The 16662-nt window shown below is 36.9% G+C and overlaps 1 protein-coding gene across 1 annotated transcript in view; it reads right to left on the minus strand.

Moving 5' to 3' along the window:
• The window catches only part of TGFBI (transforming growth factor beta induced), a 50629-nt gene that overhangs the window by 16356 nt on the left and 17611 nt on the right, over positions 1-16662 (minus strand). The window contains exons 3-9 of the mRNA XM_063292280.1: positions 10255-10319; positions 8037-8194; positions 6916-7080; positions 5960-6106; positions 5674-5815; positions 2873-3085; positions 1961-2098 (exon numbers count right to left, since the gene is read on the minus strand). Of these exons, the coding sequence (XP_063148350.1) occupies positions 1961-2098; positions 2873-3085; positions 5674-5815; positions 5960-6106; positions 6916-7080; positions 8037-8194; positions 10255-10319 (1028 nt within the window). The remainder of the gene's footprint in view (positions 1-1960; positions 2099-2872; positions 3086-5673; positions 5816-5959; positions 6107-6915; positions 7081-8036; positions 8195-10254; positions 10320-16662) is intronic.

The following is a 16662-nucleotide window of genomic DNA, read 5'->3' on the forward strand; positions in this document are numbered from 1 at the left end:
ATCAACACACAGTTCATTTTAAAATACATGCAGACAGAAGCACCTGCAGGAGATGATAAAGGGGGCAAATTATTAAAATAGTCTGCAGTGCAAGCTCTGCCCTTCTGCACATGCATTGTGACTTTGCACACACATACCAAAGGGGTGAAGCTAATGTCATGACACTGCAATATTACTTCCATCATTTTGAGAATCCTGTGGATGCCTCTGCACAAAGAGGTCGTAGAAACAAAATCAGTATTTCTGCTCCAATTTTCTCTCTCCCTCCTTCTCTCCTATATTCTAAGCAATGAACAACATTGCATTTTTAAGCCTATTCACAGCAGAAATCCACAATTTTCCATCTACCCCTCCACACCCACTTTCAGTTCCTCCCATATTACCAAATAGATATTCTAAAAAAATTTCTCAGTCTGGGTTTGGGGGTGGTTTTGGTAAGAAACACAAATACTTGGGGACTTCATAGATCAGGCATTATGGTGGCCTTCAGATATGTTGAATTGCCATTCTCATTATCTCCCAGCCAATTTATTTTATTTATTGTTTACTTACAGTACTTTTATACTACACAGTTTGGTCAGACCTGTGAAAGTTTACAATATATGCTGATAGTTTAGAACATATCCAATCAATATGGAAGAGTTTACTGTCATATAAATTTGCATGCAGTAAAACCCACTTTGACATGGTATAATTATGCAGTAGGAACATTTAGGATGTTGTATACACTATTTTATTCTCTTTCCCCCAGTTCTCTGCCCCACTGCCACAGCAATTGATCAGCATTCTGTTTTGGCATAATAGGTCTGCATTGGGCCATTTCCAAAACTTTTAACAATTTATGTTCAACACTTTGACTCTCTTATGTATGTATGGTATTATTTTAGCTATCTAAGAATCAGCTTTAGGAAAATTCAGACTGCTATATATTCATTTATTTAGTACTATTATAAAACCTGGACTCCAGAGAAGAAGAGTAGGATTCAAATAGAATAATTCAGGTCAAAGGTACCAATTGATATCATTGGAGCATTAGCGTGAAGTTTTGTAAATAAGGAGAGGGAGGTGAGCAATGTTAGTCAGGATGCATTTTCCAGTGCCAAATTTGGATTCTGCGACTGCAGACTTCCTATCTCTACTATAAATTATCTATTCATTTTGACAGAAACATAGCAAAGATGTTAACAATCAAATGTTTGGACCAATTTCACATACCTCATTTTTTTATCTTGATACAATCAACCCAGGAAACAATGTTCTGGGTATTAATAGATAACCATATAACTATCCCATTAATGTGATTATATTCATATAATCTTATTTATTTCTATATCAAATAGGCTTCTATATTGCCCCCAAATAGCAGTCAGCAACAAGATCCATGCATCGTCATGCTACAACCTGGTAAATATCATTTATTATTCACTAAATTCAGTCCAACCAGTGCCATGTATGATTAAGGGAAGCCACATAGTCTGCATTAATCTACTACGAATAAGACTGTAGGCTAAACACTTTAGCATTTCTTTAATTGCTTGTGTTTTAATCATCTAACATATTAAATGGCATTTTAATAAAGCTGCCTATTTCTAAAACCTGAGTACTAGTATCTTTCTGAGGATACTGAAGGAAATCTAAGATATAATTGAATAAATAACAGCTTCCATTAATTGTTAGAAAGCAAGACCACCTAACTTATTTTTATTCCCTATTAGAATCATGCACATGAACCAAAATAACATTAGAAAAGCTATAAATGGATATGGTTTTGACATGCAATTCTACTAATTAAAAATTATTCTTAGCAGTCAATTGAAGCTTAAGGCACATCCAAAGGGACCATTCCAGGCACAGGAAGGGGGATGAGTTTTCCTCCTCTCCCTCCCTTACAGCTTGTTGATTGGACATGAGGCACTAATGACAAACAGATTCCACTGGATAGGAGTTCCAGTATACAAACCTTTGTAGAAAGAATTGATGGGGGCCAGGACTGTCAATCGCTCATTTCCAGTAAGATGTGAACCAAGACCAGCTTGTTTAAAAAGGTCAATAGATGTTGAAACATCGGATTCCATACCCAACTCCAGCAGAGTTTTAGCTTCAATTAAAACAACAACAGACATCAGAATGGGTTTCATAATTATTACGCATATTAAAACAGTACCTGATGAAGGAACAGAACTGCATTTGTTAAAACTAAAAGGTTTAATCATATTTAACGTTTAGTGAATTCAACGGGGCATTGCTTTGTCATGACTAATTCCACTAATTTCAGTGAATGTAACCTAGGCTTAGCTAAATGTGGATCTGAAGCGGCATGTTTCAAAATTATTCAAAACAAATAATTTCTCACTTTTTCTGAGTTTCTTCCATATTTTGCTTAAACAGAAAGAACTAGCACTTCCATTCCATATTTTCCCAATATTTAACTTCATTTCGTAAGTTGGAAATTATATTTTTAAGGAAATAAACCATCTTCCTAATCATACGCATCCCTTGTCAGGGGGAGAGAGCAAATGCCTAGATTTAACCTGGCCATTTCTTGCCCATTTTCATAGTTCTGTCTGCCTAAAAGGTAATTTGTGATTTTTTTTTTAACGATACCAATTACTTCTCAAATGTACAGGGAACATGTGAGAGTCAGAAGCTCCATGAATAAGGAAGTATACATCACAACATGAGCTATTATGTGCAATTTCCATTTTCCCATTTCACACATTCATTTTAAATGGGCAAAGATGACAAGTTCCATAATCCCATGTTCTTTCCATTAGAAGAAAGAAACTTAATTCTTGGCACCCAAGCTATGTTGTTTAAGTTACGGGTACATATAGCATGATTCATTCTGAGGACAAAAAAAAAGAAGTTTTACCAGAGTCTGGGATGAGAAGTTCATTGACCAAGTGAATCACTCCATTTGTTGCCATTACATCCCTGTCAGCAATGATGGGTTTTCCATTGAGAGTCAGCTGATCACCAGTACAGCTTATTTCCAATATATTACCCTCCAGGGTCTCCATGGATAAACCAGCAATAATAGCTTCAGCACACATAGCTGTTTTTAAGATGTGGTTGTTCAGCAGTGCTATGGGGGGAATAGGACACAGTAAGTGGAATTCTTTAAAAGTAGCTTGGACATCTCTTCTAGTGAATGGTAGGCCACGGACTGAAAATTAAATAGTATCTCAGAATAATAGTTGACATGCTTAACACTTTTTTTTTCTTTAAATAAGCAAAATAGTCAAGCTAAAACAAATCTTGCAAATTACTCAGTGCAGCTTTCTCCAATCTGATGCCCTCCTGATGTGCTGAGTTGACAACTCCTAGAATTTCCAGTCATATCTGGAGGATAGGAAGTTGAAGAAGGCTGGCTCACTGTTTTAGTTCAGGGCAGATCAATAAGAGATGCTTGTAGCCTCCAGCCTGCCTGGTCATATGGCAAATCAACTGCAAACACAGTACTTAATGAGAAGGAAGGAGTTACTGTTAGTTCTAGCCAGCCCTCTTTATATTTTATTCATTCATTCATTCATTCATTTATTCATTCTGTATATTTATTTATTTAATTTATTTATTTATTCTTCAAACATCTATTACTGCCCATCTCCCCCAAGAAAGGGGGACTCTGGGCAGTTTATAATAAAACCAAGATTAAAATAATAAAATATAAATTACAAGAAATACACCAAGAAATAAAAATAAAATCAATACCAAACCCAAGGGTCAACGTTCTTATTCGGTGGGAAAGATCTATGATGCTAGCCACCCCCAAGATGAGCTATTACCTTTCCCACCCCAAGCGAGGAGGCATATTTAGCAGGGATCAGCTGCTAATTCTAAGTCCAACCATCTTATTATCATCATCATCATCATCCATATATGGGGGATAACTATTTGCAGAGGACAGTTTCCTCTGGTCACATTCTCTTACCACATCTCTAAGATCAGAGGAACCCTGCCCAGATAGAGGTGAAATTCCTTTGAGATTAAAGGACTGAAACAAGAACAGTGAGGGATAGAAACTGCGCTATGGCGTTCCTTCCCACTCCTTCTAAACAAGTACAGAGTTTACACATAAGAAGAATGATTGAATAAGATTACTCCTGGTCCTTAATCTTGGGCATTCTTGTAATAATATAATTATGTAGCCAGAGAATCCAATAGTCTTCAAATCCTTGCTAAGCCTTCCTTACTATTTACAAAAATATTTCTTTGCTAAAAAAAAATGCTTCTATAGCATATCTATACGAAATCAAGTACATTTATTTCCTAAGGATAAGACTCTTCTCAACTCTTATTGAACACATTAGGTCAGATCCTTAGTAATATTGAGGATTGTTCCCCATTTAAAAGCACAAAGTACTGGTCTTTGCTTTGGCTTCAGAAATGAATGAGCATTGTTTATTTTTTTTAAAATCACACAGCTTGTTATTGCAGAGGTTTCTGAGACCCATCTAGTGTCATCAGATACATCATTCAAAGTGCTGATTACTATTGTTCATTTTTTTCCCCATGGAAAGTGCTGACCAGCTTGCCCAGTTCTCCATGCGTCTGCCTTCTTGCTAATGAGTCAATGCTGACACAGCTTTCTCATGGTTTCCTCTCTCTGCTCCTGCCTTAAAGTCAGCAGAAGGATTGAAAAAGCCATTGCCAGAGCAGTGACTCATGTAAACACAGTATACCAAAAGAGGAAAAAGAGTTTGGGAGAGCCACTACCATAGCAGGGAGGCATGCAAAGACTGTGCACTATTGGGTCCCTTCCATTCATGTATAATGTCTTGAAATAACCAAGGAAGAAAGAGAAACACAAATCCAGGGGCAACACTATCATGGTTTTTGCCTCTCTCAGTTCAAATGGGTGAGGACAGGCATCTAGACAGGCATCTATTAGATCTCAAAATAGGTGGCCAGTTCTCTATTTAGGACCTCTAGTTAAAACCCAAAGGCATTTTCACTTGCCTAAGTGAGTGAAAAGCCTGGTGATGAGGTTCTGTCCATTTTTAAATAAGGAATGCTGCCTTAGAGTATAGATTATACGAACATATGTATATTTATTCTCTCACACACTATTCATACCTGAACACATACTACTTCCACTAAGTAGAAGTAAAATGAAATTTTATTAGGAGTTTAAATTAGGTTTTCACCACAAAATACTACCAATAAAGCATCTTTGGGAAGTTATTTCATAACTGAGAAAGACCAGCATTCTCCATGAATGGTACATCAGATAAACCAATATCAAACTGTATGTGACTTTACAAATTAACATTACTGTCGATAACATTTAGAAACGTTATTAATTCTCCCATACAAGTCTTTCTTTCCCATGAAAACAAGGACGCCTTAAAAGAATATGGTTCAAAGGGCAAGCTCAGTTTTGCCAACAGCATGCTGAAACATGGTTTCTATCTTTCTGAAAGGATGGATTATAATGAAATCTAAGTGGGCATCTGTAAACCTCAGGATGATGTGTTATATCTCAATACAGTTCCTTTCACTTCTCTTGTAACTATCATTTACTGTTCCACTATAACTCAAGAGAATAAACAGGAATGAATAGTAATAAATTTCAAAAATACATTTTGCCTCCATTCATCATTCATAGGCTCAAATCTTTGTGAAACCAATAGCCTTTCTGTTAATAACAATGATTATGGACAGATCGTTTACCTTTTAGAGCTTCTGGGTCTCCCAGGATCCTGTTAAGTGTTTCTTTAGGGATCTTCTCAAAAGCTTCATTGGTTGGGGCTAATAATGTAAACTGACCTTCATTTTCTAAAAGATTGTTGAGACCAGCAGCTGCCACAGCAGCCTTTAAAGAAATGGAAAAGAAAGGGAATCAGTTATATGAGAATGAATCTAGTAAGGTTGCCAAAACAAATGGATTTCCAAGAAAGTGATCTCACATTCCATTGGTGTAAGGAAATAAAACTGAGATCATTTGAGATGGATTTACCCTAAGAGTTTCAAGACTTTCTTCAATCTCTACAACTTGCAGGATACTGTTTGATGTTGTAGAAATGACTTTGTCTATCAGATGGACTACTCCATTGGTAGCATGATGGTCAGCCTTCAGCAATCTAGCACAGTTCACAGTCACAATCTGGAATGGGCAGGATAGGAAAAAAAGAAAATGAATTTATTGTTGACATTAAATGTCTGTATTGATATGAAGGATGACACAAGGTAGGAGGGGTATCATTAAAAGAGACAGAATGAATCCTAGGGATTGCTTACGTAGATCTGACAGAATCATTTTGAAGAATCCTATAGGTTTTAAAGGTTATTATTTATAAATGAATAATTTTACTTCTAATAAAAACTTATAAAGTTTAAAAATAAAGACCAATTCAGAGGACAGCATTTTACTCAAACTTTTCTACTCAAACACATCTAAAAACAATTCACTGAACCTATAAAGACTGCATGCATGCATAATTCACTGCAGTTCCTTCATATCATCTGTATTATATTCACTCTGCATCTATATATGGTAGATCTCCCCCCCCCTTTCCTCCCAATACAATTGAGCAGTCTTCTTTTAAATTATATTTCATAATAACAATATTATATGGCTGCAGAGAGATGTGGATAAAGGCAGCTATGCTCAGTTTTTTTAATCTTCGCATTCCAAAAAACATTCTGAGTGCTGTATGTATGCATCATGATGGGTACAAGAAAATCTTTTGAAAGTGTTTCTTCCTGGTAGGAACTCCACATAAAGACAATAATAACAGCCAGTCCTGTCTCTGGTCTACATTTTTGGGCTATCGCATTGTAGAAAGCTAATTATATTGATATAACTGGCTACATTATTAAGCCATCCAAAGTAGGAACAAAATAATCCTCACTTCATCCAATCGAAGTTCAGTGCTGTGCCCAGTTATATTTGTAAATTTACCAGATACTCACTCCATTTGGGTAATGATGAATCTGGATATCAATATTCTGGTACATGGAAGGGAGAGAAAGCCCATGTTTTAGCTCATCAGTGAGGATTCGTTTATTCACCATGTGATACCGCAGAGCATTTAACAGCTCGATATTGACATTGCTCACCAAGGAATCCAACATTTCCTAAAATCAAGAAATGAGATTAATGATTTGGCTGTACTGAGCATCCTTTCCCAGATCTGGGCCCATGCATTTTACCTGACTGTTTCTATCTGCCTTTGCCTAGTAGGAGGTGGGAAGTTTATCCCTGAACTGTGCTAGAGAGCTGTGCCAGAGAAACAGCATTGCTATCTCAACATTTTTCTTAACAAACGATGTTCTTATATCCACTTCCTTTTCCAACCTGATGCATTAAAGTACAACTTCCCTAATTCTCAATTATCATGGCTAGTAGCAGAATTATCTGGAGGCATTATGTTGAGGTAGGTTACCTTTGAAGAAAGGAATTTTGCCTTTCCAAGTAGGAAATCAAGCTCCTGAAGGGGGAATAACCACACCATTGTTGCTAAGTGCAACAATATGCACAAGATTTTGCTGCTTTCATGAGGACGAGGAAAGCATGAATTGCAGCATTACGCCATAAACTCTTCCCTTTTGAAGCAGGTGTGCAACACTGCAACACATGCAGGAAAGGGTTGTGCTGTGATACCACAACACTGCTTTCATTCATCTGGTGCCCTTGTCCCCCTGCAGAAGACGTTGGCTCAGAGTAAAGAAAAGGAAACCATTTCTTGATTGCCAATCTTACATCCATCCACTACATTCTTTTGCAGTCTAACTTGTTCTTAGTTTCCATGCGCCTGGGATAGGTATAAAGAATGGTTATAGCCCCATACTTGCTGCACATAAGTTACACAGTTCCACCTAATCTCAATCTTTTTTTAAAATGTCAAGCATATTTAAATAATATTTCTGATAATGGCAAGACAAAAAGTTTCATTTCATAGATATAGCTATGGAGCCAACTTTTTCAGGTTCTGTTTATTCTTACAGTTTTATTCATAATGATTGGTTAAAATCAAGCTTAGAGATCAGGGATTCCACCCATATTGAGCAGACTGTAGCTGCCCTAGACTTACAGCAGGCAACGATGCCCAGGCCTCATTGGTGGGGGCGAAGATTGTATAGCTGCCAGGCCCTGTGATTTCAGCACTCAGATTAGAGCTGGCAGAATAGAGCTGAGTGGTGGTGGCTCCAACAACTCCAAGTGTCTCATAAAGATTGGCAAGTGGCAAAGCTGTTAAAAATAAAAAAAGGCATTTCATTTTAGCAAAGTTTACAGCAGTTTCAGAACAAAACCTACTATTTCTCTTTCTCTCTTTTTTTTTGCGGGGGGGGGGGGCATGCCTTCAAGCCAGTGTTGATTCCTGGTGACTGCCTGGACAAGTCCTTGAAGTTTTCTTGGTAAGGTTTTTCAGAAGTGACTTGCCCTTGCCCCCTTCCTAGAGCTGAGAGAGAGGGACTGGCCCAGGGTCAGCCAGCTGGCTTGGTGCCTAAGGTGGGACTAGAACTAATGGTCTCCCGGTTTCTAGCCTGGTGCCTTTAACCACTACACCAAACTGGCTCTCTGGTTAGGGTTATTTCTCAATTAGAATAAAATAAATAAGTACTAAAGAGCTCTGAAAATAAATCTGGTCAATAAGTTGGCATTAACTGAGAGTAGACCAACTGAAATCAGTGAGATAGGTTAGACAGGACTATTTTAAGTCCTGTTCTTACTTCTCGAAGAATCTGGATCCAACCCACTGAATTGAGACAGATTTTTCACATATTACTGTTTTTAGCACAGACCTAGATTTAGCCTGATTTGTGTTTTAGGTCTGAAGAGGGCAGAAAAGAGAAACAAAACTTGCAGCAGTGGCAAATGGTATCTTGCATGGACATGGGTACAATTTTGCATATCTTGTCTGCAAAAATCCAAATAATCAGTAGATGACAATACAGAAGTATCTCTCTTCTTCTGTCTAGTGGTTATCTAGATTTTTGCAGACCAGATATCAAATTAAAAATGCTACTTCATGGGTAGAGATGCAGCAAGAAGAATGAGACTTTACTGTTTGTCATTCCACCAATTTCCTACGATTTATTAGTCTTCAAGCGTACATTTGCAATTGCACACAGGTTTGAAATCCCACAGAGAAGAAAACACAGGGTGGGAGGTAGGGAAGGATAATTTACAGCAAGCAATCTGCAGTTATCTTTTTTTTTTCACTCCAAGCTGCTCTTCTCTGCCATCAAAGCAGATTTGCTAGTAAGAAACAATATCAGATATACAATATATCAGATATATATTAGCAAATAATATGTAGCTTTTATCTAACACTCTATATATGATTTGTGTGTATATATGTTGTACAGAGCCCAGAAATGTGATGGTGCTGTATAAGCAGGTTAAGGAGATACAATGAAGTGAGAGGGATTTATGAATGATTTACTAGAAAAGAAAAGAAAGGAACTGGAGCTTGAATTGTTTTAAGGAAAACAGGGAGTAGAAAGAAACGAAATCTGCTCTACTTATGGCAGAAAACAACAAAATGGAAACTCAAGGAAGAGGTAACTAAGGATGATATGCTTGTGTAGCACTGCTGAATCAGCCCAAAATTTGTTTAGTCCAGTTTTCTGTTTCTAGTAATTGCCTGCTAAATGCTTCTTTGTCACATTTCATAAGGCAGCCCATTTCTCCTTATATTCCCTCCAAAACCAACAGAAGATATTCACACACACACTACTGTTGAAACTCAAGTTTCCCTTAACCATCACAATTAATAGCCATTGACAGACAAAAAAGCATGGTTTATGGAAATCCCGAGGAACGAAAATTCAGCATAATCTTCCATTTGCATGTGTGGCAAAAGCCAAAATGTGTGGTAGAAAATAGGGATGAAATAAGATGAAATAAAATTAGGACTGAAATAAGGTTTTACGCTGAGATGTTCTAGGATCTAACAGGCCAGATGAAAACCTGCTTGCTATGTATATACGTTAACTAGTTAAATCCCACACATATGCAATACTGTATTTGTGTTGATAGCTATTTAATATGGTTTATACTTTGAAAACAGAAAGCACGCTAACAGATTTTAAAGATTGAAATGAACTGCCACTTTTTATATCACTGTCTGGAACAGATGCTAGAGAAAGACTTCTTGTTATAACTTGTTTCTTACTTATTGATTTATTACTTGTTTCTTACAAGGCCCATTGGCCAAATTAAGAGACATGCAGCAATACATTATTACAAATTTACATAGGTTCAAACTGGAGAACCTGTAAACCTCATTTAATAATCTTATTTACCAGCTGGGCAGCCTTTTTCTCCAGGAACTTCTTCGTATCCAGGACAACATTCATAAGCAATCACTCTGCAGTGAGAAGGATACACAGCATATTAAGATAAATAATCAACCAAAAATTCAGTTGCCATCTGGCATAATTCATACAGTGAAAGTTGACTGAAACTAAGTCCAGTTAGATCAGTCTGTATTGACCTATCATTCCCATAATTTCTGACCATCAACCTTCCTGAAAAGTCATATAAAACATCTGGAAAGAAAACTGGCAAGTAAAGTTGGGAAATGTCCCCACGGTGAAGCTTATTGAAAAATTATAGACTAATCAGATGGCATTCTAGTGTGTGCTAAAGATGAACTGGAAAATCAACACTATTATACTTACCAGATTGGAGTGCAAGGTATGCTAAATATGGAGGCCATTACTTTAGAAAAATATGCATAAAATATATGCATTGAAGCTGACATCATATGCTGTTTTCTAACTGTTAAACGTACTACCATTCACTGCATATTTCTAAACCTTAAAAAAGTTTTAATTCATCTAACTATGTCAGGGTGATCAATTGTAATTTTTATGCCTACATTAAAAGTAATAAAGTATGTTTTCTTAGCAGATTAAACTATTTTGGTATCTGCTGGGCTCGTACGTTATATTTAATCACTGTTTGGATGACACTGTAATTCCATTATGTTTATTATCTTAACAAGCTATCTAATGTTTTCTCTCATCAAGCCCCAGTACTGGAATAATACTTCTCTCCTTGGGATACAATTTTTGCTTTCTTTGACCAGCCTACATGACTAGGAATTGATTTAAATATTTATTTATTCATCCTCTTGTGCCAATTTGAATGAACTCATGGATATACGAACTATATTATGAGCAATCAGATAAGTAAATCAGCCAATGAATGTACCTCTGTGATATAAGCAGCCAGGCCAATTAGTTATGTTCGAAGGGTTAATTAAAAGAAATACTTGCTCAGTGATCAAACTAATGAATTGCCTCTGACATATTTAACAGCTGCTGGTGACTTGTCTTTTCTCTGCCTTCTAGCAGAAGACAATCTAAACTATAATTTAAAATAAATCTCTTCCACTTTATTAAGATTCTTTTAACAACAAAATAAAAACTATGCTTTATTTTTAATAAGGGGGAAAAAAGCTTCACCCTTCCCCAATGTTGGTTAACTTCTAAATCTGCAACTTTTAGAAATGCAGACAGTATAATCTCAGTGTCAAAACTGCCAAGAGTTGCCTGTGGATTTAACTTAAAGAATTGACTTAGAAACAACTAAGCCAAGTGTTGAATTAAAATGATATGAAAAATATAGAAATGTATCTGTGTATGAAGTAGGGGAGAGTCATTGGATGGCAGCAAGTTAAACTATTTGGTATTTTATGATTCGACTTTTAACATGCTATGAGATGAAAAAAAATTCTTTAAGGTAATTACATTTTAAAGTGTGCAACAAATATGTGCACTACACTTAGAGAACCAAATTCTGTATTGCAATTTCCAAGAAAAGTTACACAGGAAAATCCAGACTCATTGTCTAGACTTCATATATTCCATATGGGAAATGTTTTGCTTAAAGTAATTTGCTTTCTTTGATGCTTGGAGCTCTCAACACTCCACTGGTACACTTTTCAGTCTCACACTAACTTTTTCTTTAGGACAGATATACACATTTATATGCCCTATTTGGCAACAAAATAAACTCACCATTAATGGTCTAGACAGATTTTTAGTTCAAACCAGAATTAAACACAAGGAAATGATTAATGGAGAATTCAGCCACAGTTTAGCATCGAGAATTCCCAAGATATGATGTTGTTTCTCAAAGGCTTATTTATAGAGAAATGGGTGTTAATGAGCTGCTACTAACTGGCCAGAAAACTAATGTATACAAACTTAGGAGAGCAGTCTGAACTCTTCAGTAGAAGTGTCTGCTTGATTCTGTGGAACTGTATTAAACTACAATTTAATGAGCACAGTGCCTAAGGGAAGAAATAACTAAAAAGAAATGGTTTTTCTTCCAACTGATGTTAGCAGGGTTTCACATTTTATAGAAAAATAAATCTAAGGCAAATATACACAAAATAGACAATTGTAGCAAAACATTATTATTCTAGTCCGTCTTTCCGGGTCACTACATTAGCCTAGGCAAATATCTCACTGAAAAACAGAGGTAGTAGAATGAAAAATATTGAGACTCAAGAGCCCCATATGCGTGGAATAGCCCTCAAAGCATAGCGTATTTACTATGGCCTCTAATTATTTGTTCTACCAATTGCACACTCAGCTTGAACCATTAACCTAGTTATATCACTGGCTAGAGCAGCCTTTTTCAACCTTTTGACCCTGGAGGAACCCTTGAAATATTTTTCAGGCCTTGGGGAACCCCTGCCCATACAGGCTCAAAGATAGGCCAGAAGTTACCAAATTATTATATTCCTTTCATGTGCAGGCCTGCATATATTCATTAACAGTGTTCTTAAACTAAACATAAAGAATGAAACTTACCTCTTTAATGTGAAGTTGCCCAAATTTGAAATAATCTTTTAAATCAATTGTGATCTCTCAGGAAACTCCTAGTGATCTCTCGCGGAACCCTAGGGCTCCACGGAACCCTGGTTGAGAAACCCGGGCTAGAGGGTAGCCTTTCCCAAGATCTGCTTCTCCAAGCAGTATTATCTGGCAGCCAGCATTTTTATTATAGTTTGTTTCATGTGAAAACAGAAAACATGTCCTTTCCAAGAGTAAGAAATACTCTCAGATTATTCTACAGGTGCAGAATAAGCAGCCTGTGAGAAATAAGAAACTGTATGCTAAGCTGCAATTATACACTAAGAAGACTTTTGGATCCTGATTCTAGTTATGTTACACAGGGGCAGAAGAGGGATTTTTATGGGCGGAAATTCTTCTCTCTTGACTGCTGTAGTAGGTTCCTCATGTCAAATCAAAACTGAGTTCCACGCAGTTTGTTCCTGAAGAAGGAACCGAGGAAAGGTGTAATGTTTCACAGGCCACATATTTGGGTCAGAATTTTATCAACTGGCTTCCTGCCCCACTTTCCTGATTTGTTTTTCTGCTTCCTTTCTCAGTTTGATACTAAGCAGTGGTCTTCTGATTCCCCTGGCCTCTAGTGTCCTGTATGTCTCAGTAGCATAGCTTGGACTTAAGCACTGTCTTTGATTATCCTTACTAATGTTTTAGCTATTGCTCAGCCCTCCCTTGCCAGGCAAAGAAGGACAAACAGGACAAACTTATGACATTTTTTTTTCATCAGATGCAGTGTAAACTAAATTATAATAGGCATGTCTGTAATAATTAGACAAAATCAAGAATGGTTGCATTCTATCACTCATTTCTCTCCCAAAGGGCAAGTACCAAACATTCTGTCATTTTGTCTAGAAAATCAGTGAAACAGCTGACAATCGGTACAGCAAATAGTGAAAACTCAGGAGCTTTATCAGTGTGGCACATTCCAGATGCTCTCTTACGGAAGACATTATTTTAGGAACCACTGAATGTAAGTGCTCACAGATTCTATACGCCACAGTAACACAGTATAGATCAGAAATAGTAAAGAAAACGACATACACTATCAGTTTTCATGAAAGCACTGAGGTCACTTTCTGAGGTCACCTGACACACAATTTACAAATCATAAATCTCACTAGCCACTGATACATTTACTTTCTTTTCTTAGAATGTCTGACCAGATGTCACAGATACTTATGTCATAGTTATACTAGATTTCTTACTAAGGTTGTTTGTCCTATACACTGTAATGTCTTCTAACCACATTTCCCAGTCTTTTTATGTGGGTGACATTAAGTGAATTTTTCCTATTAGTCAATTAGGCTTTGATTTCAAGTTGCAAAATAGCCACAAAAATATATGGGAAAGAATATACTGTAGTTGTAGGTCCTGATAATTCTTAGCGGCCAAAATGAAGTGGAAGTTTACATTTGAGATAATAAAAATAGACGTTAAAACATGCACCAAATCAAGACTCACTGTTGCAGTGGGAAACTCAACAGGAGAGAATCTGTTCAGAATCTGAACAAATGTTTTGTCCTAAAGCTGGCAGGTTATGATGAATCCCCAGATGAGCCAGGAGCAAGAGCCCTCAAGCATGCATATCACTTATAGGAGACCCCAGTAGAGAGGATTGCTTGATAACTGATAAGGAAACAAGATAACTCTAAGGGAAACATGGTTATCATTCATGGTGCAGAAACATTAAAGACACATTCTTTGGACTGCAACATAGCTGCTCTGAGATATTAGAAGTGTCAAGACTCTGTTACTGTCTTTATCTAGGCCAGTGTTTCTCAACCTTGGCAACTTCAAGATGTGTGGACTTCAACTCCCAGAATTCCTCAACCAACCATGCTGGTTGGGGAATTCTGGGAGTTGAAGTCCACACATCTTAAAGTTGCCAAGGTTGAGAAACACTGGCCTAGGCATTTAATAACAAATTGGTATCATAACAAGAAACCCCTACTTAAAGGAGCCATCAGAAAAATAAACTGAAAGCATATATACAATGCTATATTAAAAAAACAAAGCATATACGTAATGCCATATTTAAAAAACAGGGCTTGGCTTGGTTGTGAGCGTAATGATTATTCTATGGGCATCAGTGGAGGATAGCAGTATATATGTCCATAAAATAATTGCATAAATAAAGCAAATGGTTCTCCAGTCAAAAATTCAGATATATGACTGTTTAGAGAAAAATAGTATTGCTTGTTGGGTGAAATAGCATATAGACTATCCTGCACAGGTAACTATCCTGTGGATACTTCCATACTGGAAGTATGGAATATTGTATCCTGAAGATGTTTTAGACTTCATGACCATTTTCTTTAATCCGTTCAATTGTTTCCAGTTCTCAGAGACTGCCTGGACCAGTTCCTGCAGTTTTCTTGGCAAGGTTTTTCAGATGTGGTTTAACATTGCCTCCTTCCTAGGGCTGAGAAAGAGTGACTGGCCCAGGGTCACCCAGCCGGCTTCATGCCTACCGTTTCTAGCCTGGTGCCTTAAGCTCTACACCAAATTGGATCTTCATGCCCATAATCCCTTGCTAATGGTCATGCTGGCTGAAGCTGATGCAAGTTGAAATCCAAAACACCTAGAAGGCCCTTAGTTGCTTACCTGCTACTTTACCCCCCTAAATCATTAACTTTTGAAATATCTTTTATAACGATCTAGGAGCAAAAAGATTCTTGTTGGCATTTGTGTGGGATGGAATTCTTACAGGCTTATGTAACTCCTGATAAACTAAATCATTCTGTTATGTTATGAATGAAATCTAAAAGAATGTTAAGGATGCTATCAGGAAAAATAATTCCTTCCTTGTTCCTTCAACTTCCAGCTCTGAAAAACTTCAGAATTAACTAAACAGAGTTCTTTCACTGTACAGTTAATAAAATACTGTGGCGTCACTTTAGTTGCCATTGCTCTTAAACTAACATCTAATCCAAACATATACTGACAGTTATACAAACCTACTTCTCCACCCAGTCTAATTCCAACCAAAACATATACTCTAAAACTGGGAATATCCCAAGAATCCCCTGTTATCTTTGTGAAAGTAACAGGGTTACACTAACCCTCACTTTTTATGTATATTTTCACATCAGATCATGATGCTGCCTCATCTCACCCCATGGGCCTTGGAACAATGGTTGCCTATCTCCACCTCACCCCACTCTAGTCCATTGCACTCATAAAATTTAAGGGTTCATTTTCAAACTGATCTAACATAAATCTTCAGGCATAATAACAACCAGGGTAGTTATTATAAAGGGTAATTCAGATAAGAAAGAAGGAATGTGGAGCAAATGAAAACTTAAGCATTTTCCATTTCTGTTGGCATTTAGATGAGCGCAAGAAGACAGCAACTAGTAGACTTTTATCAGAGACAGATAAATGATGGCTAAGCATCAAAGAGATCAGAGAAAACTTTAGAGTAGCAAAATGGTTGCTCACCTACAAAATCAAAACACATCAGAGATATCTCTGAACTGTCACGTGAATGAGAAGAGATATAAGTTTGTGGGAAGTTTTATAGGCAGACAGCAACATGAAATTCGCCCTCAGGTCTCTGGGCTAGAAAGAGCCTAGTTTCTCCTAAATATTTGAATTGGAACTGCCCATGGTTCCAACCAATAGTTCTAGTGGTACATGGAGAACAGTGGGAGACAGCAAACATGTGATTTGTGAGGTTTTAGGTTTGACAAGCACATCTGGTGATAGAAGTGAAAAGTGCAATAGCATTATCATCCAGCAAATCAGGAGTTTGGAAGAAGAACAAAATCAGTCAATCTTCCTTTGATTTTATGAGCAACCATTACAGTTCTATATTTGTCTTGGAAAGACAACATTCTTATACTG

Source organism: Candoia aspera, chromosome 2 (genome assembly GCF_035149785.1).
Source record: "Candoia aspera isolate rCanAsp1 chromosome 2, rCanAsp1.hap2, whole genome shotgun sequence".
In the NCBI taxonomy this organism is placed as follows: Eukaryota; Metazoa; Chordata; class Lepidosauria; order Squamata; family Boidae; genus Candoia; species Candoia aspera.